This window comes from Ursus maritimus, unplaced genomic scaffold, assembly GCF_017311325.1.
Source record: "Ursus maritimus isolate PB19 unplaced genomic scaffold, ASM1731132v1 scaffold_27, whole genome shotgun sequence".
Classification (NCBI taxonomy): Eukaryota; Metazoa; Chordata; class Mammalia; order Carnivora; family Ursidae; genus Ursus; species Ursus maritimus.
Window position 1 is genome coordinate 6,699,179 of NW_024425230.1, and position 25,794 is coordinate 6,724,972.

Genomic DNA, 25,794 nt, shown 5'->3' on the forward strand with positions numbered 1-25,794 from the left:
TTTGTTCAAATTTTCTTCTTCCTTGTTGATCTTCTGTCTAGTTGTCCTATCCATCATTGACAGGGTGATATTGAAGATTCCAACTATTACTGTTGAATCAGTTGTTTCATTATGTCAGTTTCTGCTTCATGTATTTTAGCGTTCTGTTATTTAGCACATACATGTTTACAACTGTCATATCTTCTTCTTGTGTAGACATTTTAATCATTATAAATTGTCCCTCTTATCTGTTGCAATTTTTGACTTGCTGTTTCTTGCAAAATTCATTATCCATCTTTATTATTCAAATAAATCAGTTTATGAATAAATGCTTGATTGGCATTTTTGTATAAGTTAACCACTACTGTGAAAGTGAAATAACAAAGACTCTCGAACTTCACCTGAAACGAGCAACTTCTTTGCTAAATCATATAATTACTTTTGGATAGTAGAAGAATATGTCCTCAACTTTCTGTGCTATATTCAATGTAAAGGCTATAGACACAACACACTTTTATGTTTAATCTGCACTACTAACATTTTTCCCATTACTTTCTTAAATCTATACCCAGAGTTGGTGAACTATGGTTGATGGGCCACAATCAGCCCATAGACTGGTTTAATAAGTTTTATCACAACACAGGAATGCCCATTCATTGACTTATAGTCCATCACTGATTTTGGGCTACAATGGCAGAGTTGAACAGTTGCAACAGACACCATCTGCCTTGCAAAGCCTGAAATATCTACTATTTGTCCTTTTACAAAAACAAAACAAAACAAAAAAACAAGCAAAAAAAATAAAATAAAAAACCTATACTTGATATAGACAATTAACAAGCTAATAGATAAAGCCCTGATTTTTAGTCTTTGCTGATTTCCAAGATGTACCTTACTCAAATTACCACTAAAGTGTTAAATAAAATTAGCAAGAACTGAGATAGACTGATAATCTTTCTATATCTGTATCTGATAAACTATAAATAACTATGACTTAAAAACTATAAAAGTTAAAACACATGGATGTTTAACATTTTAAATAAGCATTCCAAGAAAGAGAATTCAATGTTTTAGTAAAAGCGACATGATTAAAAAAAAATCTACTCCCGCCATGGCCAGTTTCCAGCTACCAACAAGACATCAGTGGAAACAGAATTGTGAGGAGAAGCACAGTAGCACATATAGGATGGTTAATTTTACACATCAACTCGAGGTGCCCAGATTAAACATTATTTCTGGGTCTGTGAGGATATTTCTGGATAGGATTAGCATTTGAATCAGTGACTCAGTAGACTGCCCTCCCCAAAGTGTGTGGACATCATCCAATCCACTGAAGGCCCGAACAGAACGAAAGGTGGAAGAAGAAGGAATTCGTCCCCTTTTTTCTGCCTCGTTGTTGAGCCGGGACATCCTACCTCACCTTCTCTGGTCCTTGGACTGGGATTTACACTGTAGGTTTCCCTGCTTCTCAGGTCTTTGGACTCAGATTGAATTACACCCCTGGCTTTCCTGGGTGTCCAGCTTGCAGACGGTAGGTCATGGCATTTCCCAGGTGCCACAATCATGTGAGCCAATTCCTCATAACAAGTCTCTTCATACATAATAAATTTCACATATATAATAAATTAATCTCTCTTTCTGTATGTACATAGATGTATATGTGTTGCCCCTTGAATAATGCAGGGGTTACAGGCGCTGACTGCCTGCACAGTTGGAAATCTGCATGTAACTTCTGACTCCCCCAAAACTTATCTATTAAGAGCCTACTGTGGACTAAAAGACTTACCAATAACATGAACAGCCAATTAACACGTTTTATATGTCATATGTATTATATTCTTACAATAAAGTTAAGACAGAGAAAAGAAAATGTTATCATGAAAGTTTTAAGGAAGAGAGAATACATTTACTGCACCGTACTGTATGAAAAAAAAAATCCATGTATAAGTGGACCCATGCAGTTTAAACCTGTGTTGTCTGAGGGTCAACTCTATTATCTCCTACTGGTTCTGTTTCTCTGGAGAAACCTACTAATATAATACCTAATACAGTATTTCTACCATAAGGATATACTCAAGATCGTGCAAAGAAGAGTATATTTATAAAAAAAAAAAAAAAGGTAAGTGGTGAGTTTTGAATATATATTATCTTTGTTCTTTTTATCAGTTAATTTTTAATAATGGCTATAACCAGACCACAAAATCTGATCATTTAATAAGCAATTCTTCCAAATCAATACGAGCCTGCTCCAGCACACCCTTTCTTCAGGAGCTATTTCTGCACCCAGATGAAGGGAACAGCTCCTAACAAAATCATCATCCCCTCTGCATCTCTTAGGTGGACTTGGAAATAGGATAAGGGGGAAGTTATAATTCCCAAGTACATCACGCCTTCTTCCTTTGCTACCAAATGCTTTTCTTTCATCACCTGTTCTGGGTTCTGTGAAATATTCTTTGCTCATTACTTTAAGGAAAAGAGGCTGTATTCTGGCTTCACCTACCAGAAATCATGCATCAGACCTGGGACGCACTCACAGGGGAGAGGCTGAAATCAAGCTCTCCAAACGGAAATACAAACCAACAAGAAAGAAGAAGGTAATGATCTGCTTCCCATCAAAACGCTTGCCTAAGTGTCGTATCTCCTGAGGCCACCTTTTATTTTGTTCTTGGGGTTACAGGTACATAACAGAAAATCTGGGCAGACACTAGAGATGTCCAATTAGTGTGCGGGTAACAGGCACAGCAGGATCAGGGATAGCCAGGCTCTCCAGCTGACAAGGATGTATCGCACTGTCCCTGCGGTGTGATGAATCTAATTAAAAAGGACTTAGGGTCAGAAAAACAGTGGTGTGGTCATGGGTAAACACAACATACTCATGTTACTGTTTACTTACAGGGAAAGATACTTCTCCCAGTTACATGCTTGATGTGGCTGGAGAAGAACTCCCATTTCTTACAAAACTACAAACTGTTTTCACTTCTCTTTGCTGTGACATATAAGCTATGGTTTAGGCTCCTTGAAATTCTTCTCTATACAGAAAGGATTTCCCATGTTTTCAATGATTGACTTTGACCAGAAAAAAATGAGACATATTCTTTACCTCCACTGTCTGTTGCTTTTTATCCTCTCTCTCTCTTTTTTTTTTAACTGTAAGTACCATTCTAAAGTTAAAATGCTATGTGAAACAGAACTGTAATGATTTGCCAATGGTTACAAACATAGGATGACTGATGACTGATGCCAGAGCCTGCTAGCTCTATGACTTAACTCCCAAGGTCTCAATTTCCTTACCTGTAAAGTGGAGATAAAACAGTACCTATCCCCTATTCAGAGTTGTCAGGAGAAAATGAACGAACATATATAATGTACTCAGAGCAGTGCCTTCGACATAGCAAGCGCTCAAGAAACTTAGCAATCATCACATAGCAACTAGTACTAGTTTTGCATAAAAATATCAAAGAGCACATTCAAGCTTATACCTAAATATATATTAAAATGAATTAAGTATATACCTTTAATGAAATTTTCCACCTAAATTTCTAGTTTCTGTGGCAATACCGAATAGGAAAAATATTTTAATCTACTCCATACTACAGTGATGGAGATTATGTGTGTTTTCTTCTTAAAAATATTTGTACCTGACTATGTTTAAATTGACCAAAAACAAAGACAAAAATGCATGCTTACTCTGGTCGTGTCTGTGATAGCAAAACAATGGACATGAACTCACTGCCTCTCAGCACAGATCAACATGGTGCACTACGGGGGAGTGCACACAGCTGCCTTTAAAAGAATGAGGCTCCCTTCATATCGTTGACCAACATGGGGGTTAGGATGCCAACACCCCCTCCCCACATAGTCCAAAATCCCCAAAATAGGGAACTTTTGACTTCCCCAAAACTTTACTAGTAGGCCTACTGTTGACCAGAAGTCCCACCCATAATAGGAACAGTTGATTAACACATATTTTGCATATTATATGAATTATATATTGTATTCTTATAATAAAACAGGCTAGAGAAAAGAAAATGTTATTAAGAAAATCGTAAGGAAGAGAAAGTACATTTGCAGTACTCTATCAAATAAAATCCATCTATAAACAAAACTGTGCTGGGCAAGGGCGAATTGTATACTTCCACAGTAATGTCTGAAATAATATCATTGAGGAGGGAAAATGTCTAAAATAATATCATCGAGTAGGGAAATGAGACAAAAGTATGTAAGCTTATTAAAAAAAAAACCTATATGAGAGGCACTTGCGTGGCTAGTCGGTTAAGCGTCTGCCTTTGGCTCAGGTCATGATTCGGAGTCCTGGGATCGAGCCCCAGGTCCAGCTACCTGCTCAGCAGGGAGTCTGCTTCTCCCTCTCCCTCTGCTCCTCCCCCCTGCTCCTGCCCTCTCCCTCTCTCTCTCTCAAATAAATAAACAATCTTTTAAAAAAACTTTATGAAAAAAACTCTCTACATATACACGTACACGTAGATGGTACATAAATAGATATGCATACAAAGAGACTTGGATGCATGATGAAGTAATCATACGGGGTGGCAGGGAGTGGGAGGCAGAGAATGAGAGAGGAATTTTCATTTTTATTCTAATTTATGTATTGCTTGCATCTTCTATAATAAGAACTATTAATATTTTATTTCACATTTAAAAAGGAAAACAGCATCTTTTCATTTAAGACAAAATAGTTATCAACACACATAATGCATCACGTTATAATGATCTGCATTTGAAGAGCATTCTGTTATGCCTTCGTTTAAAAGCAATGTTAAGAAACAACATACAGAGCTGTCAATCACTATGTTGTACACTTGAAACTAATGTAACATTGTGTGGCAACTACACTTCAATACAAAAACACATTTCTTAAAAAAGCAAGAAAAGTGTGAAACCAAATTCAGAACTTTTGCAGGATGAACTGAAAAAATAAGGTCACAGAAAAAGATTTTTAAACAAAAGTTCGATGCTGTCATAATTCATTGTACAAGCAGCCTCAAATGAAACAAAACGTGATGAGGCGTTTTAAAAGGCTTTTGAAAACCAACAATGCTTTTTCTTGTAATTAATCTAAAACAGCATGTTTACTTAAAATCCCAAAATGATTTTTTACCTTCCCCTGGGGCTCTTAGGAGAAGGGCAACCGGGAGACATTCACGGCTTGATGACTCACTCACAGGCACTCTGGGCCAGGAATGGCACAAGTCCCTGGACCTGTGACAAGGCACAACCCAGATGTGGCCTTTTCCCTTCTGCTGCTTTGCCAAGTAGGAGATGATGGGGGAGAGGCCCGTCTCTGGGGGAAAAGAGAATGCTCTAAGGAAAGAAGAACACGGCGGGGGGGGGGGCTCTCTGGTAGGGTGATCTGGGAAGGCCCCTCCGCGGATATACCACCTACTCTGGAATCTAGAGGATGAGAAAGAAACTCCCACGAAGAGGATGTAGCCATACGAGCATACCCAGGTGAGAAAGAGCCTGGAACTCCCTTGGCTGGAATAGAGTGGGGCGGAGGATAGATGCGGGGCACCCCAGGAAAGATGGGGAGGGGAGAGGGAGAAGCCCAGGGACAGCATGGGAAGTTTGGGGGGGAGTGGTGGGGAAGGGAGTCATACCTGGGTAAGCTCTAAGGGAGGGTGAGGGACGGGAAGCTGTAGGAGGACAGAGAAATGGGGGAGGCCTAGGGGAAGAGTGGGAAGCTGGGGCAGGGCATTACAAGAAGCTGGATGGAGGAGGAGTGGGGCAGGAGGGCTCCAAAGTAACAGGAAGCAGGAGGGACCAGATCAGAGAACTCACAGGCTCCAAGGAGGACTCTCCAGACAGCATTCCATGTGCAACAGAAAGCACATGACTGAATTTATATTTTAAGAAGCTCTTCACGCAAAAATTTATGAATGGATTTTGAACCCAATGCACTGAGAAAATACACACACACACACACACACACACACACATACATATACATATATATTTGGAAGACACATGCTCTCATGCAATAGTATTAGAAATCAACAGTAAAAGGATAGCAAAAAAAGAAAAAGAAAACCCAAAAGTCTAGGTACCTAGAAAGTTAAGAACATAAATTTAACGAATGCTTAAATGGCAAAGCCCAAATGCAATTATAATTTCATTGTAATTCCATGAAACTCAGTGACAGCACTGTGTACCTCTGTGTCTCAACTGTGAAAGGTAGAAAATGACCAAATTATTCCTTGGGAAAGGAGAAGGGGTTAATAAAATAAAGCGCAGTCAACGAAACAACAACTCAGTCAATGAAACAACAACTCAAAGAGTAATCTTGACTGACAAAACTAGCAGCTGGTTCTTTGAGGGAAAACAAGTTTTAAAAAAGATAAAACTTTAACTCAAGGGAGAGAAAACATAATTCAGCATTAGGAATCAGAGAAGACATCAACCAAAAGGCTTTTAAAATGACAACAGCCTTACTGAGGTACAAATCACGTACAATTCACCTATGTCAAGTTGACAATTCACTGATGTTTAGTATCTTGACAGAGCTGTACAGTCACAGTCAGTTTTAGGACATTTTTATCACTCCAGAAACGAACCTTAAACTCTGCCCAAACTCGCCATTTTCCTTCATACCCCCAGCCCTAAGCAAACATGAATCTACTTGCTATGTCTACAGATTTGCTAAACAGTTATTTTTTTAATGAGAAAAGAATAGGACCTACAGCTTTATAAAAATACAACAGATGAAATACACAATTTTAGAAAGATATGTACTAACAAAAATCACCCCAAACAACATAAATAACACAATGACCCTGTAAAAAAATTTAAAAGCAGTCAAATCAACTCCCCAAAATGTAACACACTCGAGTAATTCCTAGGTTGTTTCAACTGTCTCAGAACACAGATCAAACCACATGCTTCCAAGTTCATTCCATGCAGGCAGCATAATTCCAATACAAAGACTGGACAAGCCTATGACTAAAGGTAAACTGTCGATCAATCTCATGTATGAATTTAGGCATACAACTCTTAAATAAAATATTAGCAATTTGAATACAGCATAATATGTATGCCTTGAAAGCGCCCAGACCAAGGAGGGTCTATTTCCATAATGCAAAGCTGATTCAGCATTAGGAAATCTATTAATGCAAATCACTACATTAATAAACTAAAAGGGGAAAGTTGTATGATCAGCTTCACAGATGTTGAAAAACGATGATAAAATTTACATGCATTCTTGATTAAAATAAAAATCTTAGAGAGCCAGGCCAGATGGAAGTGCCGTGAGTTATGAAGGGCACCTTTCTCTTAAGCTAACAGCAAACATTAGGCTAAATGGTGACTCCTCGGGTCAACACCTTTCACTTTCAAGCCCTTGAAAGTCAGCCATAAAACATGGTATTAAAAAGGTCTCTTATGAGTCAAACTTTTTCCATCGTAAATCCTCATTGGGAATGACAGGTGACACAGGGTTTGGGCTGATCCAAATTTACTTGGGAAAGTGACCTGTAAGTTCTGACTTCTTAGGTCCCTGCTTTCTTGGACACTACAGATCAAAGTGGACATGCTCTGTCTGCCTCGTTTGCCCTGCCGGAGTCCACCTGATCAGGAAAGCTCTGTGTTGGCAAGCAGGCCTTGGGCCTCTGACTACAAACATGTAATAAAAACTGTTGGAAAAGAGCCTGTGGCTTCTCAGCGTCAGGGTAGCCTGTGCGTCCTTGAACCTCTTCTGTGAGAGCAGTCCACAGCTTGGGAGATGATGTGCAAGGGAAGCTGTTGGGCCTCCTGATGAAGGGAAAATGCTCTCCCTTCCTTCTGCTGTGTCTCCTCCCCTGTGTCTTTCTATGAAGCTCAGTGGTTAGATTACAAGCCTATTTCATTGAAGGCTACTGAATGCCAACTGAAAGCTCTATCAATGTAAAAAGCCAAAAAAAAATATACAAGGTATAAATATGCATCATAAAGGGACAACACCCTTACTCTCACAGCTATAGGACAGTCCACCAGGACATGAAAAGATATCTTGGAAAAACTTTTAAAGTGAATAAAAAAGTTCTAGAAAACAAACAAAAATCTATAGCATTTCTGCTTCTGGAAAGATAGAGATGAACCTTTTCGAGTTCCTCTAAGTACAACTAGAAAAACCCTGGACATTATGTATCAAATGTATATTAAAAGACTGGAAAGTATAAAGACAGACTGGTCAGGGACCTCAGGACCCAGGCAAGGGAACAGCAATGAGTTTCCTGGGTTTTCTTTTTGCCTCATATATCCTATAGCTGGAGATGAAGACAGAGATCCCCCCCTGCCCCCCAAAACCCACAGTGTTGAGGGAGACCACATAGAGAGCTTGGGCTTCCATCTTACCAGCAATAGGAGGTGTCATCCCTCCTCCCCCAGGTTAAGTGGACACCATACAGGGATCAGGAGGCCACCTCCCCACCCCATGTCAATATAAGCCACCTGGGGAGCAGCGATGAGGTGTTCCCACCCTTCCCAGCTAGCAGGTATCAGTGGAGGCCTACTGAGGGGAAATGCAACTCTTGCCTCCACCTAGGAGAAAATCATTAGTAGGATCTAGGGGTAGGTAAAGAATTCTTACACTTCACACCCAAAGCATGATCCATAAAAGCAAAAATTGATATATTAGACTGCATCAAAATTAAACACCTTTGCTCTGTCAAAGACCCCATCAAGAGGATGAAAAGGCAAACTATAGACGGGGATGAACGTTTGCAAAGCCCATCTTCAGCAAAGGGCTAGTATCTAGACTATAAAGAACTCTCAAAACTCAATAGTATAAAAACATGGGCAAAAGATATGAAATTTGACCAGACACTACACCAGAGAGGATATACAGCTGGCAATGAAGCACAGGAAAAGCTGCTCGTCATCATTATTCATCAGGGAAGCACAGATTAAAACCACGAGACATCACTCCAAAGCACAAGAATGGCTCAAGTAAAAAAAAGTGACAATCCCAATGCTGGCAAGGATGCAGAGAAACTGGAGCTCTCGCACACTGCTGGTGGGAACGTGAAATGATATCGGCAATCTGGAAAACAGCTAGGCAGCGTCTCGTGAAAACGAAACACATGCCTGCTATATGACCTTGCAAATATACTCTCGGGCATTTATCTCAAAGAAATAAATTATGTTCACACCAAAACCTCTACGTGAATGTTCACAGCAGCTTTCTTTGTAATAGAAAGTGGAATCAGTGTAGATGTCCTCCCACAGGTAAATGGCTAAACCAACTCTGGTATGTCTCCACAGTGGAACCCTGCTGCACGGAAGAAACAGGACGAAACTCCTGGTATGCGGCAGCAACCGGAATGAATCTCCAGAGTACTGTGCTGAGTGAAAACAGCCAATTCCAGAAGGTTACATATTGTATGATTCCATTTATGTAACTTTTTGAAAATAAAAATAATAGAAATGGAGTATTCTAAGGGACTAGTGGTTGCCAGGGGTTAAGGAGGGAGTGGGGATGGAAGGGAAGTATGGCTTTAAAAAAGCAACATGAGGCACCTTTATGGTGGTAGGAATATTCTGCGTCTTGACTGTGTCAGTGTAAAGTAGCCCAGTAAGGTGCTAGCAATGGGGGAAACCGGAAAAAGCTACATAGATCTCCCTATATAATTTCTTACAACTGTTTGCAAATCCACCATTACCTCAAAATGAAAAGTTTAATTTAAAAAATCAATAGTTTCCCTATATTATAGCAATAAACAATTACAAAAAATAATAAAGAAAAATATCCTTGACATTAGCAACAAAAACTGCAAACGAACTAGATATAAAGTTATTACAAAATGTTTAAGCCCTTTATGAAGAAAGTTGTAAGACTTCCTTCAAGGCATGAAAGACCTGAAAACAGGAGAGAAATAATCCATTTCTGGATAAGAAGACTTGATCTTTAGAGATCTCAATTCTTTCCCAAGGCACCTACCTATATGTTTAATTCTGCTTCTACAAAAAAAAGCTCAACCTCCCTGATGACCAGGGTATGCAAATTAAAATACCGAGATTTCATTCTTCATTCTTCAGACTGGCAAACATTTTCAACATTGGTAATATCCAATGCTGGCCTGGGAGCGGGACATACTCATTTCCACAGACTGCAGGTGGAAGTGTGTAAGAATATAACCCTTTCTGGAAGGCAGTATCTAGCAAAAAGTTTAATGCATTTACCCTTTGGGCCATCAATCCAAATTTGAGGAAATGTCCTACATAAATACACACAGACTTGTCCACAGATTTATTTATAAGACAATGAGCTCCAGCATTATTTATGACATTAGAAGTTAGAGACCATGTAAGTGCCTTGCAGTTGGGGGCCTGTTAAATAATGTATACGACTTGCATCCATTGAATCTAATGCAGGAGTCAAAAAAGACGGACTAGATTTGAGGCTACTTCTTGATTTTACGTATAGAAACTTCCATAAGGGTACATGCCAACCTGAGGTATTAAAGAGGACTTTTTATACTTCTGTCAAATTGCAATTTTTCAAAGGATATATTTCTTTGATAGTTTGAATCATCAAATAAAATAGACATATTTCTGGAAAAATATAACAAGAAAGGAAGAGAAACAGAAAATATAAAGCAGTATGATACAAATAAAAGAAATAAGAACATAATGTTACCATAGGTATTTTTAAGACAATTCAATGCATAACTTCGTATTAATAAATATGGAAAGGCCAACACAATGAAAAAATGTTAATAATACAGACATTGTCAAAAGCTTAGAAAGATACAGAAAAAAGCTGGAATAGAAAATTATGTCAATTAACTATTTTATAAAATAGTGCTGGACCCAGAGAATTATACATTTAAGTGTCAACTTCCATCAAGGAACAGAAAATTCCTTAGATTCCATTTATTCAACTAAATGAAATTAGTTGAATTTCATAAATGAAATTATGAAAATTTGAAATTGAAAAATGAAATCATTAAATTACTATACTCATGAAGCAAAGTATGGAAGGGTAGGAGAAAAAATGAAAACTATAAATTAATTGCATTTGCAAATATGAAAAATCATAAATAAAATATCAGTTGATAGAATCCAGTAATATTTTCAAAGACTATGGGAATTTCATTCCAATTATGTTCCATGTTGTTTAATTTTAAGAATCTATCAATATAATCTAGCATAACAATGGATCAAAATAAAAAATATACAATCTTAACAGATGTCCAAAAAAAACCTTGATAAATTTAAATTCCATTTTATTTTTAAAAGACTCTTAGTAAACTATGAATAGAACTTTATCACTTTAACATTACAAAATGGCTATATGAAACCATCGCTCACCATCATGTTTGACAGTAAATCATTATATTCAGGAACAAAAAGTAGACAATGATACACCATTAATATCTAATGTTATTTTGATAATTTTAGACAAAATAACTAGATGGGATAACAAGTACAAAAACACTGGAAAGCAGAGACAATATCGTAATCATTTTTTCTGACAGACTATGGGTCATAGACTCAATTGTACATTCAATGGCATATAGTATTAAATAAAAATAACAAAAAATCACTGAAAGTCTTATATATCACTAGGGATCTCTTGCAATATTAAATGATAATTTTTAAAAATGCACCCACCAGAGCGACAAGTTATTTAAAATGTCTAGCACTAAACTTTAAAAGAAATATGGAAGGTCCACATGTGCATTTTTTAAAACTGTAAAAACATAATAATATTTATAGCAAAAGTAAATGCAAGATCTATGAAATATATAAATATTAAAAAATGAAACTAAAATTCTGGGAGGAAAATGGGAAAACTTTTTATAATTTTGGAGGGGGAAATGCTTTTCTAGGCAAAACATATAAGCCAGAAATCATAAGGGTAAAAATATATTAATGAATAAAAGCAATCTGAGTGCATGAAATTTCCACACAAGAACGAATACCAAAAAAAGTAAAAAAAATGAATGACAAACTATGAAAAAATATATATATCTGCCACACATGTGACAAGAGACAGTTTCCTTAATATAGGAAGTGCATTTATAAGTCAATTATGAATAGCAACAACCTCACAGAAAAATAGGCAACAAAAAATAACTGGCAGTTAACAAATAAAGAAATCACTTCCAAACAAACGTACAAGATGCTCAACTTCACTTTTAATTAAGGAAATGCAAGTTACATGGAACCCTACATCAAAAGCTAATGATGTACTGTATGGTGACTAACATATCATTATAAAATAAAGAAATGCAAGTTACATATTAAGATCTTACACTTTTGTTCGATTGGCAAAGACCAAAAAAAAATTCCAATGACATACAGAAGTTTGCATGGGTCTGGGTAATTGGGCACTGGTCAGGATAATCATGTACCGTTGGCAAGAATCTGATGTCCCACCTACTTGTACATTCCTCTCTGGTTGGCCACTGTACCCTTTACAACCAGGCCAGTTCCCACAGCAGCAGCCATACGTACTCTATTTGTCGAGTAATGAATGGGCACAAAAGGTAATCTTCTCTGCCATGTTTGTTTTAGCAGAACACTAGAAACATCCCCAACCTGTCCTTCATTAAGTGGTGGTTAAATAAATTATCCTGCATCCATCTATCTCGTGGAATTCTCTGCTGCTCTCTATTTAACAGCTGGGCAGATCTCCAGGTGCTGTTATATAAATGTCGCCAAGCTACATGGCTGGCTGACAAAAGCGATGTGAATAATGACGTGTAGAATAGAATGTGCAGAATAGACTCCCCATGTGTGTAAACAGGAAAATACACAAAATAAGCGTATAAAATGTCTGGCTACCGAAAACTTTCTGGAAGGGGGTGGGAGTTTGGAATGGAAAAAAAATATATATATATGCAGAGAATGTAAGTTAATTTTTAATTGTGCATAGGAAAAAGACACACATACAGATACGGAAATGCAGTAGATACCCTAAAGGAAAACAAAAACTGCACTGAAAGATTTATAAGAGCAATTTGGAGAAACCAAAACACAAACAGTGCTCCTGAATGAGAAAACATGCTATTGTTAACATGCCAATTCTCTCCCAAGGCAATCTATCATTTTAATGTGATTCCAGTGCAACTCTCAAATCTATTCCTTTTGAGTCCTGACCCCCCAAATTTTAAACTATTCTGGAAGACTAAACTTATAAGAATATTTTTAAAAAGCAGATTAAAGTCTGGAATGGGGGGGCGCCTGAGTAGCTCAGTCGGTGAAGCATCTGACTCTTGGTTTCAGCTCAGGTCATGATCTCGTGGTTGTGGGACTGAGCCCCGTGTGGGGCTCTGTGTTCAGTGTGGAGTCTGCTTCAGATTCTCTCTCCCTCTCCCTCCCACTCTCTCTGTCAAACAGATAAACAAAATCTTAAAAAAAAAAAAAAAAGGCTGAAATGAGGGTGGGGATAAGGGTTGCCCTACCAGTTTTAAAATACATATATATAAAATATATATATATAAATATGTACACGTATAGACACTCTCTCTATATATAAAGTTATATATATATATACACACACACACATATATATATGTGTATATATATATATATATATAAGTTTCTCTCTCACTCTCCCTCTTCCTCCCACTCACTCTCTTTCTCTCTCAAACAAATAAACAAAATCTTTTTGAAAAGTCTGAAATGGGGGTGAGGTTAAGGGTTGCCCTGCCAGTTTTAAAATATACACATATTAAAAAAATATATATATATATATACACATATAGACATTCTCTCTCTATATGTAGTTATACATATATATATATAAATAAAGTTTCTCTGTCTCTCTCTCTATGTATAAAGTGAAAGTAATTAACGTAATTCTGCTCTGGAGTATAAATAAACAGACCTAGGAGGAGGGAGAATGAAAAGTTCAGTCACAGGCAAATAGACAGAAGTACCCATGTGTAAAGTGTTCATACAAAGGATAATGCTGCTCGAGTAGGTATCGGTTGTTTTCTGACCACCAATCAAATGTTTTTGCCTTCTCCTCTACCCAACCCTTCCTAATAATACCTAACTTCATTTTTGAGAATTACCTCTTGGAACGCCCTGGATTCAGTGTGGTGGGACAGTTCAGTAGATTTCTGTCTTGCCCTGACCAATCAAATGTTCCCTCTCCAGGTTCTGACTCTAGAGCAAATGGACGGAGATTAAAAACCACTGGAATTGTTCACTTCTGCAGATCAATACCCTGGGGAGTTCAGGCTTCCTGCAGCCGGCCTCGGCTCTGGGACAGGCTTCTGTGGACACAGCCAGTCTCCAAGCCTATCTTTAGCCCTCTTGGTTATTCTATAGACCCTACCATCTTTGCAATAAATGGCCTATGGCTTTGTCAGTTTTTGTAGCTTGCCATCAAAGGACTCTTAGGATTCAGGTGGCATTTCAATCATCAGGGAAATATTAGGTTAGTTAGGGAATTGTTTTAGGAAAGCTAGCTACTCATTTTGAGGACGAGTTAAATTCTGTAAATGAATTCCAGATTATGAAAGAGTTAACTATATAAAAAATAGGGGAGGTAACACAATCTTGGAAAGAATGTCTTTTTACTGGTTCCAAGATAAGACCACAAAGGAAAACATTCATAGATTTAAATGCACTAAAACTAAAAGGCAAATCCAGGAAATATATACAATACAACACAAGCTACAGGACTCAAAACCATAATGTGTAAAGATCTCTTAAAAGTCAGATACTTAAATCTAAAAATGGATAATGGCCCCAGTCAATTCATAGAGGAAATATAAATAATATATATATAATTGCATGTATGTATATACACACATATATAAACTTATATATGTAATTATAATATAAATGAATTATACAATTGCATATATAAAGAGTTCTTACAAATCACTAAGATAAATACTTCTAAAAATGGGTAAAGGTTACAGTCAAGTCACTGGAGAAGAAATATAAATGGTATATATACACACATACATATATAATTGCATATATATGTATATATGCATGTATATATATAAATTTATGTATACACAATTATAAATAAAGTTCAGTCTTACTAATATTCAAATTAGTTCAAATTATAGCAATGATGTCATTTTATACCCTTCAAATCAGCATAAAATTTTTAAAGGAAGAATTTGCAGTGCTAACAAGGGTGTAGGAAAAAGTCATTCTTATATATCGGGATTATAAATTGGTAAACTTTTAGAAGGCGGTATGTCGATATGTATTGGGTGCTTTAAAGATACGGATTCGTTATGATGAAGCAAGTCCACTTTTAGGAGCTGTAAAAGATTTTGTGTAGGGATGATGGCAATGTTCATACATGCAAAAAGCAGAGATTGGTTAAATAAATAATGCTATATTCATTCATACAGAGCAGTCACGACAAAGTTGTAGAAAAGAATTTAAAGCATGAAATAATGTTCACAACCAATAAAAAATTAAATTACAAAGGCTGCGTGAAGAGTATAGCACATTTAAATGTATGTTAAATACACACGTTCTGTATAGACATACATATATACATACACATACATACCTATTATGCACAGAAAATACTGGAAGGACATTATAAACATAATAATAAAGTGTATTTTGTTTTTTGAATTTTCTAAAGTAATTACATAATTTTTATAACAGGAAAGGAGTATGTTTTTTGGCATTTTATGAATCCTATCTTATTAAATACCTTAGGAAAAGCTCAGGGCAGTTAATTCCCTTAACAGGAAAGAAAAGTAAAACTGAGACAGGGAAGGTGATTTGTCCTAAGTCATTTACCTAGTCCGTTATAAAGCCAGGACTTTGATCCTAGTTTGCTGATTCCAAATCCACTACTCTCTCTACTATTCACACTACACTACAGGAAGTGAGCACACTGATGTCACTCGGAAATGACCAACTATGACCCAGGTCGGAGAGACGTTTAGGATTAGACTCTAAAGTCAGCTAAGTATGGACGGTTCCATGGTACTCTATAACCAAGACGTATATGAAAGTGTACGAACGAACATGGTGTACAGGATGGTCGTTTAATTTACTTAGGGGGTTACTGAAGGCAGAAAGAATAAGGGAAACCAAATCCACCTGTTCTATCCTTTCACGCTGCTTATGATCTAGGAAAACAGAGTCAGAGATTAAGACCTGGAGGGGTCAGCCTTTTTGAGCTGGGGCACTAGGTGTGGGCCTTCTGCTTGATCTGGACCTCCACGTACCATCACTTCTCATCACCCCAAACACTCTCTCCCACACACAAAGCCTTGCATTGAAAAATGGGGGTCAGAGAAAAAAAATGGCCAGTCCCTTGTCAGTTGCCAGATGTTATGATATCCACAGCACCTAGTATTTAGAAATCCAGAGGTTGACTCAGTTATGGATACAAGTTGGCAAGTCGCCCTCTCGGATGGTGCTGGGGCTCTAGGTTGTATCAATTCTTAGCAGTGAGGAGCAATACTGCACCATACCGAGGATACTCTGTACATCACACGGGGACGAAATCTGATCAACGTGGCCTAAGCCATGCGGAACAGAAAGGAGCAAGCTGAAGTTCTCACAGTTAGTTTTTGGAACTCAGTAGGTACCTCTGCATTGAAACTGTGCCAACTGACACCAGTCCTTCTAGGCTGGGGAGATAAAAACTGTAGAGAGCAGCAGGCTTCCCAACAGCTGCTCCTTTGAACCCAAACGGCATGGCCCAAGAAAAGTAAGCATGGCTCTGCTACGGAGAAACATCAGGTAATTCAGGATAGCCCGTGACCTCTCAGAAATAACAGCCCCAGGCCCAGCAAGTGCATGGGCAGCTGTGGAGGAGAATGGCTCTAAAAGGTGGCCCTGCGTAGTCTCCATGATAAATCAACAAATGCCAGTGTCTCACATCCAGCAGCCGCTGCCCTATCGGGAGTCAAACTATACCCCCCTTACTGAATGTGACTGTCCCACCCGGAAGCACATATCACGGTCCCAGGAGCTAAGTCATGATATGGAATGAAGCTTCTACCCAACAAACCATTTGTTGATCCCCTACAATGTCCACAGCACCCTGTCTACCATTCTCCTAGATCTAAAAGATTTTTGCATTGAAAAAAATGTGAACTAAATTGTTTTGATGCACCCATTATCAAGCTTGTATGTATCACCGCACTTAAAATTGACTTACACAATTGATTTTTAAAAATTCAGTGGGGAGAAAAGTCAATGCAACAAATGCCAAAATGTAATCATTACTAAAGACATTTGCTCTGAAACAGCATTACGCCGTGATCCTTAGAAATATACTCTTAGTAACTGACTTACAAGTAGGATGAGTTTTAATTGGAGATAATGTTTGGAAATGAACCAACTTAAATTCTTTACACAATTATAAAACATCAGACTAAATCCAAGGATATAATAAAATTTATTTTTAAAATTACTTTCAGGCAATATCAAAGCCTGTGACCTTTTTCAAAAGGTTTGCATTTCATTACTCACCAACTGACAGCCTTCTAGGGAGTTGACTAGCTGAGCATTCTGACAGGAGAGAATTGAACCAGCCAAATTCAGCATTACGCACACTGCAGAGAGCAGCATGAAAAAGGTTATCTGGAAACAAACCAAACAAAAAATGGATTATTCACTTGGAGAAGTTAGAAGGAAAAGTGATTTGGCTTTAAAAAGCTTTCAGTTGATCAAATAATTATATGAGTAACGGTTGTGTTTTTTTTAAAGGATGGTATTATTTCTCAAAATCTGAATTACATTGTAAAATATTTTAGAAGCTACACTTGAAAAATACTATACATTATATAGTCTCAAAATAGTTTTATATAGTCTCAACAATAACGCGTTAGAAATTACAAAAGAAAACCGACAGAAAAAAGTTTTTTTATAAGAAGACCTTTACATTTATTTAATTTTTTTATGGAAACTTTAATACCCATGACAAACCAGGGAAGATAGTTTAATGAAGTCCCCCGTACCTATCACCCAGACTCAACAACGAACTAACGCATGGTCTGTTGTGTTTCATTTATACCTTCTCCACTCTAGGTTATTTTGCAGTAAATATCAGACATGATATAATTTCATCCTTTCAGTGTATGTTTCTAAGATAAGACTGCTTTTGAAAATACAACCAAAATAACGCCATCACCTCTAGTGTAATCACTCATTAATATCAAATGTTCAGAGTTCATATTTCCTTAATTGTCTCAAACTTTTTTTTGAATCGGTTTACATAGGATACGAAGGAGTTCCATATAGTGCAAGTGATTGTTCTGCATCTTAGATATTTTTTAATTTATGGGTTTTCCCATCCATTGTATTTTTTTCCCGTGAAATTTATTGAAGAGGCCTGTTAATTTGTCCCTTACTGTTTTCTACAGTCTAAACTTTGCTGTCTCCTCCTATTAGTTAACCTTTTCCCATTCTCTGGATTTCCTGTAATTTGGTGGTTACACACAGAGGTTTGATCAAATGCAGACTAACAGAAGGCAAATAATGTCTCTCTATGATCTTGGCAGCCGTTTTTAAGGATTGCTTAGACCATTCATTTGTTAGGGTTTCCAAAATAGTGCCAGTATAATACCATCATTTCTTTGTTCTTTACTCCCAGGGATCAGTATATAGAACACTTTGCCTCCTTGACTGTTTTGTTTTTTTTAATTTAAATTCAATTAATTAACATATCATGTATTATTTATTTTCAGGGGTACAGGTCTGTGATTCATCAGTCTTATATAATACCCAGTGCTCTTTACAACAAATACCCTCCCCAATGTCCATCACCCAGTTACCCTATCCCCCAGCAACCCTCAGTTTGTTTCCTAAGACTGAGTCTCTTATAGTTTGTCTCCCTCTCTAGTTTCGTCTTGTTTCAACTTTTCCTCTCTCTCTTCCCCTATGTCCTCTGCCTTCATCAACTGTTTTTTCACCCTAGGATACAGTTCATATAGGAAAATCAGAATATATGTTTGATTCTTTGCCTATTTTCCAGATTTCAAAGTAATTAGTTGACATGGTAGTAGATTTACCAAATAAACTCAGGCCTATATGGTTAGTTAATATTCTTGCCGCACCTATGTAAATGATCAGGCTCAATCTAATGAAACAAAACTTTTTTTTTTTTTTTAAGATTGTATTTATTCATTTGAGAGAGAGAGACAGAGCACAAGCAGGCGGAGAGGCAGAAGAAGAGGGAGAAGCAGACTCCCCACTGAGCTGGGAGCCCAACATGGGGCTCGACCCCAGAACTTGGAGATCAGCACCTGAGCCGAAGGCAGACACTTAACCATCTGAGCCACCCAGGTGTCCCGAAACAAAACTCTTCTTGTGATCAAGAATAATCTTTAAGATAATATAACCAGGAGGGGAGAGAGTGTCATGAAAACTTGTTAAAAACTTTCAAATAGGAAAAAACCACCGGATATCTTGCCTAGTGTACCCTTTTGAGTTATTAGTGCCTTTTATTGTCTTTGACCTATTTGACAACTCTGTACATTGTAGAACAATCCCAGTAATGTAATTTTTAAAAATATTTTATTTATTTATTTCTGTGAGAGAGAGAGAGAGCTTGAGTCAGGGGGAGGGGCAGAGGGAGAACCAGGCTCCCCGCTGAGCAGGGAGCATGATTCGGGGCTTGATCCTAGAACCGTGGGATCATGACCTGAGCCGAAGGCAGACACCTAACTGACTGAGCCACCCAGGAGCACCTGTAAATTATTTTTGATAATAGAAACATAAATGGATTTTGTCTGGTGGAATGCAATGCTTGCCACCCTGTGGATGCTGACCAGGCTTATACCTTTTCGTAAATTTATTCCAGCATTTCTCATGGCCTATGTGTGCGCATTGCTTGAATTCTCCTTTGAACTGGTTGTAACATTTTACTGGTTCCCTCATTAACTAATGAGTAAAATATAATCTTTGACACGTTTATTAAAAAAAAAGTAGTTGGGTCGCTAACATCCTCCAAGGGTATTGTTTGTTTAGTGTGTGTGTGTGTTGATTCATTATGAGCTACATACTTAAATTTCATATGTTTCAATCACTGGAGTCATTAGCAAGAGAGAGTCAATTCAGGTTGACACAACTCTAGTAGACTTTGCAAGCTTTCTTGCTTTCTAGGAAGACAAGATCCTCCAAGATCATCACACCCATTTCCTGCCCCAGACCTGGAACCAGCCATTTCCCCACTACAGCCTGGTTCCTTCCAATGAGAATGGTATTTACATAACACAATTTTCACGCCAAAGGTGTCTTGCTACTTTGTCGTTGTTTTCAATATTTTCAGTTGTTAGATACAGTGTATCATAACATATTGATGTCTCTGAGTCAAATTCAAAACTACAGGGTTTTTGCTTAATCACATCAACCTTATATCTCTATTTCCTTCCAACCATGCCAGAAACCTTATTTCTCATTGCAATTATCCATCTGATTTAATCTCATGATAGCCACACGACAGTCTCAAAATAACAATACTAATACTAGCACCAAAAACATGATTATTGAAAACAGTTTAAGATTTTTATATTTCTTTCTATCCTTAGATTACATTCCACCAAGAAAAAGTCATCAAATTATGGTGTTTTAGAGTCACCAGGGTTCCTTTATGTGTGGTTATTCTACTGACTGGGAACCCAGATACATTTGTTTTATTTTTTATTGTTAGGGATATTTTTTTCTTTTAGTAGCTTTGTTTGGAATTGTATAAAAGGATTCTGAAGTCAAATCCCTAAAAGAAGTTTCAAATAAGTCTAGCTTTTATTCTATCTTCTCCATTCTGTTCCCTCCCTTCTTCTATAGGTAATCACTTATTTTTACATTTTATCCCTCCATTCTTTGGTTTTTAGTAAAGGCAAATAAATAGTAGCATACTACACATATTTTCTCCATCCACTTCTATTTGACAAAATATCGTGGAGAACACTCAATAGGAATACACAGAAATATTCACATTTATAGCTGTCTAGTTCTCCATTGTTCAGAGGAACCACAGTTTATTCAACTAGGTCCCTATTGATGGACATTTGGGTTGTTTTGGTCTTTTGTTTTTTACTGTAAGTAGTGTTGCAATGAACAGCCATATCCATACATCTTCTTTATTTTAAGATTTATTTACTTATTTTAGAGAGAGAGAAAGAGACAGAGAGCAGGGGGGAGGAGAAGAGCAGAGTGAGAGAGAGTAAGCAGACTCCACACTAAATGGGGAACCCAACTTGGGGCTTGATCTCACAACCCTGAGATCATGACCTGAGTAGAAACAAAGTCGGTCGCTTAACTAACTGCGCCACCAGGGCATCCCTTCATATATCTTTTTAAACGATTGCCAATATGGCTTTGGTATATATTCTTAGAAGTAGGATTGCTGGATGAAAAGATAAATAAATATTTAATTTTGCTAGACACTGCCAAATTCCCCGACATAGAAGAGATACCATATTTCATTCCTACCAGCAACGCATAAAAGTAAGAAGGTCTTAATTTTTTATTAAGACTTAAAATGTTTTGGCTAAATTAAGAATAGGAAAAAATCAGTATTGTCATTCATTACCCATAAATGTATCTCCACCAAATGTAGCAAAATTTATTTTTCTTTTAAAATACAGATATACATTGGAAAACAAAAGAGGATATTTTGTTAGTTTAGGAACTATTTTAAGTTCATGTTAGTAATATTTCAGCAATGATTCTCGTAGCTGTGGATTCTTACAGCATCCCATGGGAAGGTTTAGCTGCACAGAAAGGGTTAGCATTAATTTTCTATATTAGATATCACAACAGGACCATAATATCAATCAAATAATATGTAAATAAACTAGACTACAAAGTTTCCAATGGGAGCTCAGAAATAATTGTTGAAAACATTGGGACAGTAATCTATACAGGAGCCAAGAATAGAAACTATTTTGAGACACAGGGAGCATTCAACAATATAAATGATACTAGAAGGTCAAGGAAGAAAGGAGACAAGTGTTTTTTTTTTCATGTTTACTCTTCTTTAAAAAATTGTGGTAAAATATACAACAAAAAATTTACCATGTCTCTATTATTTATTTGTGAAAAACGATTATTTATTGTGGTTAATTGTACATAACATGAAATGTGCCATTTTAATGATTTTTATGCCTACGGTTCAGTGCCATTAAGTACATCCACATTGCTGTGCAGCCAACATCACCATCCGTCTCTAGAACTTTTCATCTTCCCAGACTGAAACTCCGTACTCATTAAACAGTAACTCTTCATTCACTGTCCCCCTCACATCCTAGCAACCACTATTCTACATTCTAACTTCATGAAGTTGACCACTCCCGGGATATCATATAGGTGGAGTCAAACAGAATTTGTCTTTCAATGTCTGCTTTCTTTCACTTAGCATAATTTCTTCCAGTTTCCTTCCTGTTGTAGTATGTGTCAGAATTTCCTTCCGTTTTAAGGCTGAGTAATATTCCATTCTATGTATATACCACATTTTCTTTACCTTTTCATCTGCCATAGGGCAACTGGGTTGCTTCTACTCTTTGGTTGTTGCAAATAATGCTACCATGAATATGGGTGCACAAATATCTTCTCAAGTCACAGCTTTCAGTTCTTTGGGATATTTACCCCAAAGGGAAGTGCTGGATCACAGGGTAACTCCATGTTTAATTTTTTGAGAAAACACCATACTGTTTTCCAGAGTGCTACACCATTTTACATTCCAATACACAAAGGTCCCACTTTTTCCCACATCCTCATCAACACTTCTTGTATTTTCTGTTTTTGTAGTAAGAGCCATCCTAATAAGTGTGAAATGGTATCTCATGTGATTTTGTTTCCATTTTCCTAATGATTAGTGATGTTGAGCATCTTTCATGGGCTTGCCATTTATACATCTTTGGAAATGTTGGAGATATTCCTTCAGGTCCTTTGCCCATTTTTTAACTTGGATTACTTGGGGGTTTTTTAGTTGGGGTTATTGAGTCATGGGAGCTCTTTACATATTTGGAATACTAATTCTATTCATTCTGGATACTAATCCTCTATCCAATATATGACTTTCAAATATTTTCTCTCATTCTGGGGGTTGCCTTTTCACTCTGTTGATTGTGTTATTTGATGCACAAAAGTTTAAAATTTTGATAAGGCCCAATTTTTTTTCTTTTGTTGCCTGCCATATCCAAGAAATCATTGCCAAATCTAATGCCATAAAGCTTTCTATGTTTTCTCCTCAGAGTCTTATATTTTTAGTGCTTATGCTTAGGTCTCTGATCCATAGTGAATTATTTTTTTGTATATGGTGTAAGGTAAGAATCCAGTTTCATTCTTTTGCATGTGGATATACAGTTTCCCAACACTACTTGTTGAAAAGACTATTTTTTTTCCCCATTGAACAGTCTCAGCACCCTTGTAAAAAATCATTTGACCGTATTTGTGAGGGTTTATTTCTTGGCTCCCTATTCTATTCCATTGGCCTCCATGTCTGTCATTAATGCCAGTACCATGCAGTTTTGATTACCATTGCTTTACAAAAAGTTTTGAAATCAGGAAGTGTGAGTCCTCCAACTTTGTTCTTTTTTGAGGATGTTTTGGTTATTGGGGGGTTACTCAAAATTCCAAATGAATATCAGGATGGGTTTTTCTATTTCTGAAAACAAATGTTGGGATTTTGATAGGAACTGCATTGGATCTGCAGATCACTTTTGGCACTACTGACCTATTAAAATATTAAGTCTTCTAATCCATGAGCATGGGATGTCTTTCCATGCATTTATGCATTCTTTAATTTTTTTCAGCAACATTTTATCATTTTCAGTGTATTGTCTTTCACCTATTTGGTTAAGTTATAGTATTTAATTCTTTTCATGTTATTGTAAATGAAATTGTTTCCTAACTCCCTTTTCAGATTGTTCATTGTTAGTATATAAAAATGCAACCAACTGTTGTGCTTTGATTTTGTATCCTGCAACTGTGATGAATTCATTTATTAATTCTGAGTTTTTTAATGGAACCTTTATAGAGATCTACATGTAAGATCATGTCATCTGTAACAGAGATGATGTTACTTCTTCCTTCCCAGTGTGGATATATTTTATTTTATTTTCTGGACCAATGAGCCTAGGATAGGTTAAAAATAACTCTAAAATCTCAGAGGCCTAGCACAAAGGAAGTGTAGTTTTTGCTTCTGTTACATGGCCAAACCAAGTCAAGTGGGTTTTGCCCTCGGTTCACTTAGGCACTCAAGCCAATGAAGGCTTCATTGCAGTGATGCTCGTATAATTGTTCCTGCCATGGAACTTATAGCTCCTGCTGGAGATGTCACATGTAGTATCTGTTCACATTTCACTGGCCAAAGAAGCCACATGGCCACACTCAACATCCAAAGGGATGGAGAAGTACAGTCCTACCAAATGCCCCGAAATGAAAGAAACAGATGGTTTGTGAACATCCCTAATAACCACAGCACGCATATACTGCTCTTATACTGTAAGTCCCCTCTGTGTTACCTTACCTAGGAACATGATGTATGGTTCCATTTATGTTGATGACTCTTATTTTTGTCTCCCTCCCAGACCTATTTTACCTTTATATGAACAACTGTCTGTTCAACATTTCCACTTGGACATCTCAGAGGCTCCTCATACTCATTTAGCATGGAAAATCAAAATCAGGAAAATCTTCCTGAAATGGTATCACCATCCTCCTTAATTTCCCACTAGGGGTATGAGGTGTTTTTGACTCACCCGCCCTCATTCTGACTACACCTAATAAATCAGCAAGTCCTGTTAATTCTATATAAGAAATCTCGCTGTCCCCTCTGGTGCCACTCTATAGTTTCAATGATCATCACCTGAGTCTCCATGGATGGCTTGTTCTTCCTGCCTCCAGGCTTGAATTCCTTGACTCTGGAACCAGAATAATCTTACTAAAATATAAATGGATTATCAAGAGCAGAGATCTCTGTTTTATTCACTGATGACCACAAGAGCCTAGCTAGGCAATTGATCCATATTTGTTGAATGAGTGAATGAATGAATGAATGGAAGATGTCACTCTCTGCTCAAAACCCTTCAGTAGCATCTCCCTGCCTTAATAACTCCTTGGTTTGAATTTTCAAGGCCCAACAAACGTTATAAATGGCTGGCCTGGTCTTTGCCTATTTCCTCAGCCTGTCTCCAGCTGTTCCTGCCACACCCTCTACCATGTAGCCATAGTGAGTATCTTTTAATTCCTGGAATTCAAGTTTCTGTTCACGTTATTTTCTTTTCCCAAAATATGCTGCTTTACCCTCTTGGTTCCTTCACCTGATTCTTGCTCACCCCTAAACCATCACCTGATATTGACCTCTTCTGAAAGGCCTTCATTGACCTCTGTATATGAGGCTGGATTCTCTGCTGTAGAAGCAGAGATCGTGTGTATCTTGCCCACAACTGCATTCTCAGCGACTGGTCCACAGGAGGTGTTGAAAATGTTTACTGAATGAATACGAGGTTGTAGGGAGAAATCCATAAGCAGCAGCTGCACAATGATCAAAATGGAAATGAGCATCTGCAAGAAGCAAGGCGGAGGAGGAAACAATGTCACTGAAGATCAGCTTGGGAGTTCATCAAACACTTCCTGCATATGTGCCAAGCAGAGGACAAGATGACTAAATGTCAGCTCTTATTAATAGGACTGTGCAAGTAGGGACTAATGGACCATTCATTCATTAACTCATTCAGCATATTTTGAGCCTCTACCACGAGCCAGATGCTACAAAAAGTGGTGTGGATGCCCAAATGGATAGATGCAGACTCTCCTCTCTGGTCAAGGTCCAATAAAATCTCCCAGACTCTACTCTGCCCACAATCTGGTGTATTTTAGGGAATGACTTTGACCTGGGAAAGGTCCTTTGTCTTTACATCTTCA

At 37.3% G+C, this 25,794-nt stretch overlaps 1 protein-coding gene across 2 annotated transcripts in view; it reads right to left on the reverse strand.

Annotated features, from left to right (window-relative positions):
- The window catches only part of FAM189A1 (family with sequence similarity 189 member A1), a 454,124-nt gene that overhangs the window by 97,602 nt on the left and 330,728 nt on the right, over nt 1-25,794 (reverse strand). For both annotated transcript variants that reach the window (XM_040642676.1, XM_040642675.1), the window contains exon 3: nt 17,395-17,505. In XM_040642676.1, the coding sequence (XP_040498610.1) occupies nt 17,395-17,505 (111 nt within the window). The remainder of the gene's footprint in view (nt 1-17,394; nt 17,506-25,794) is intronic.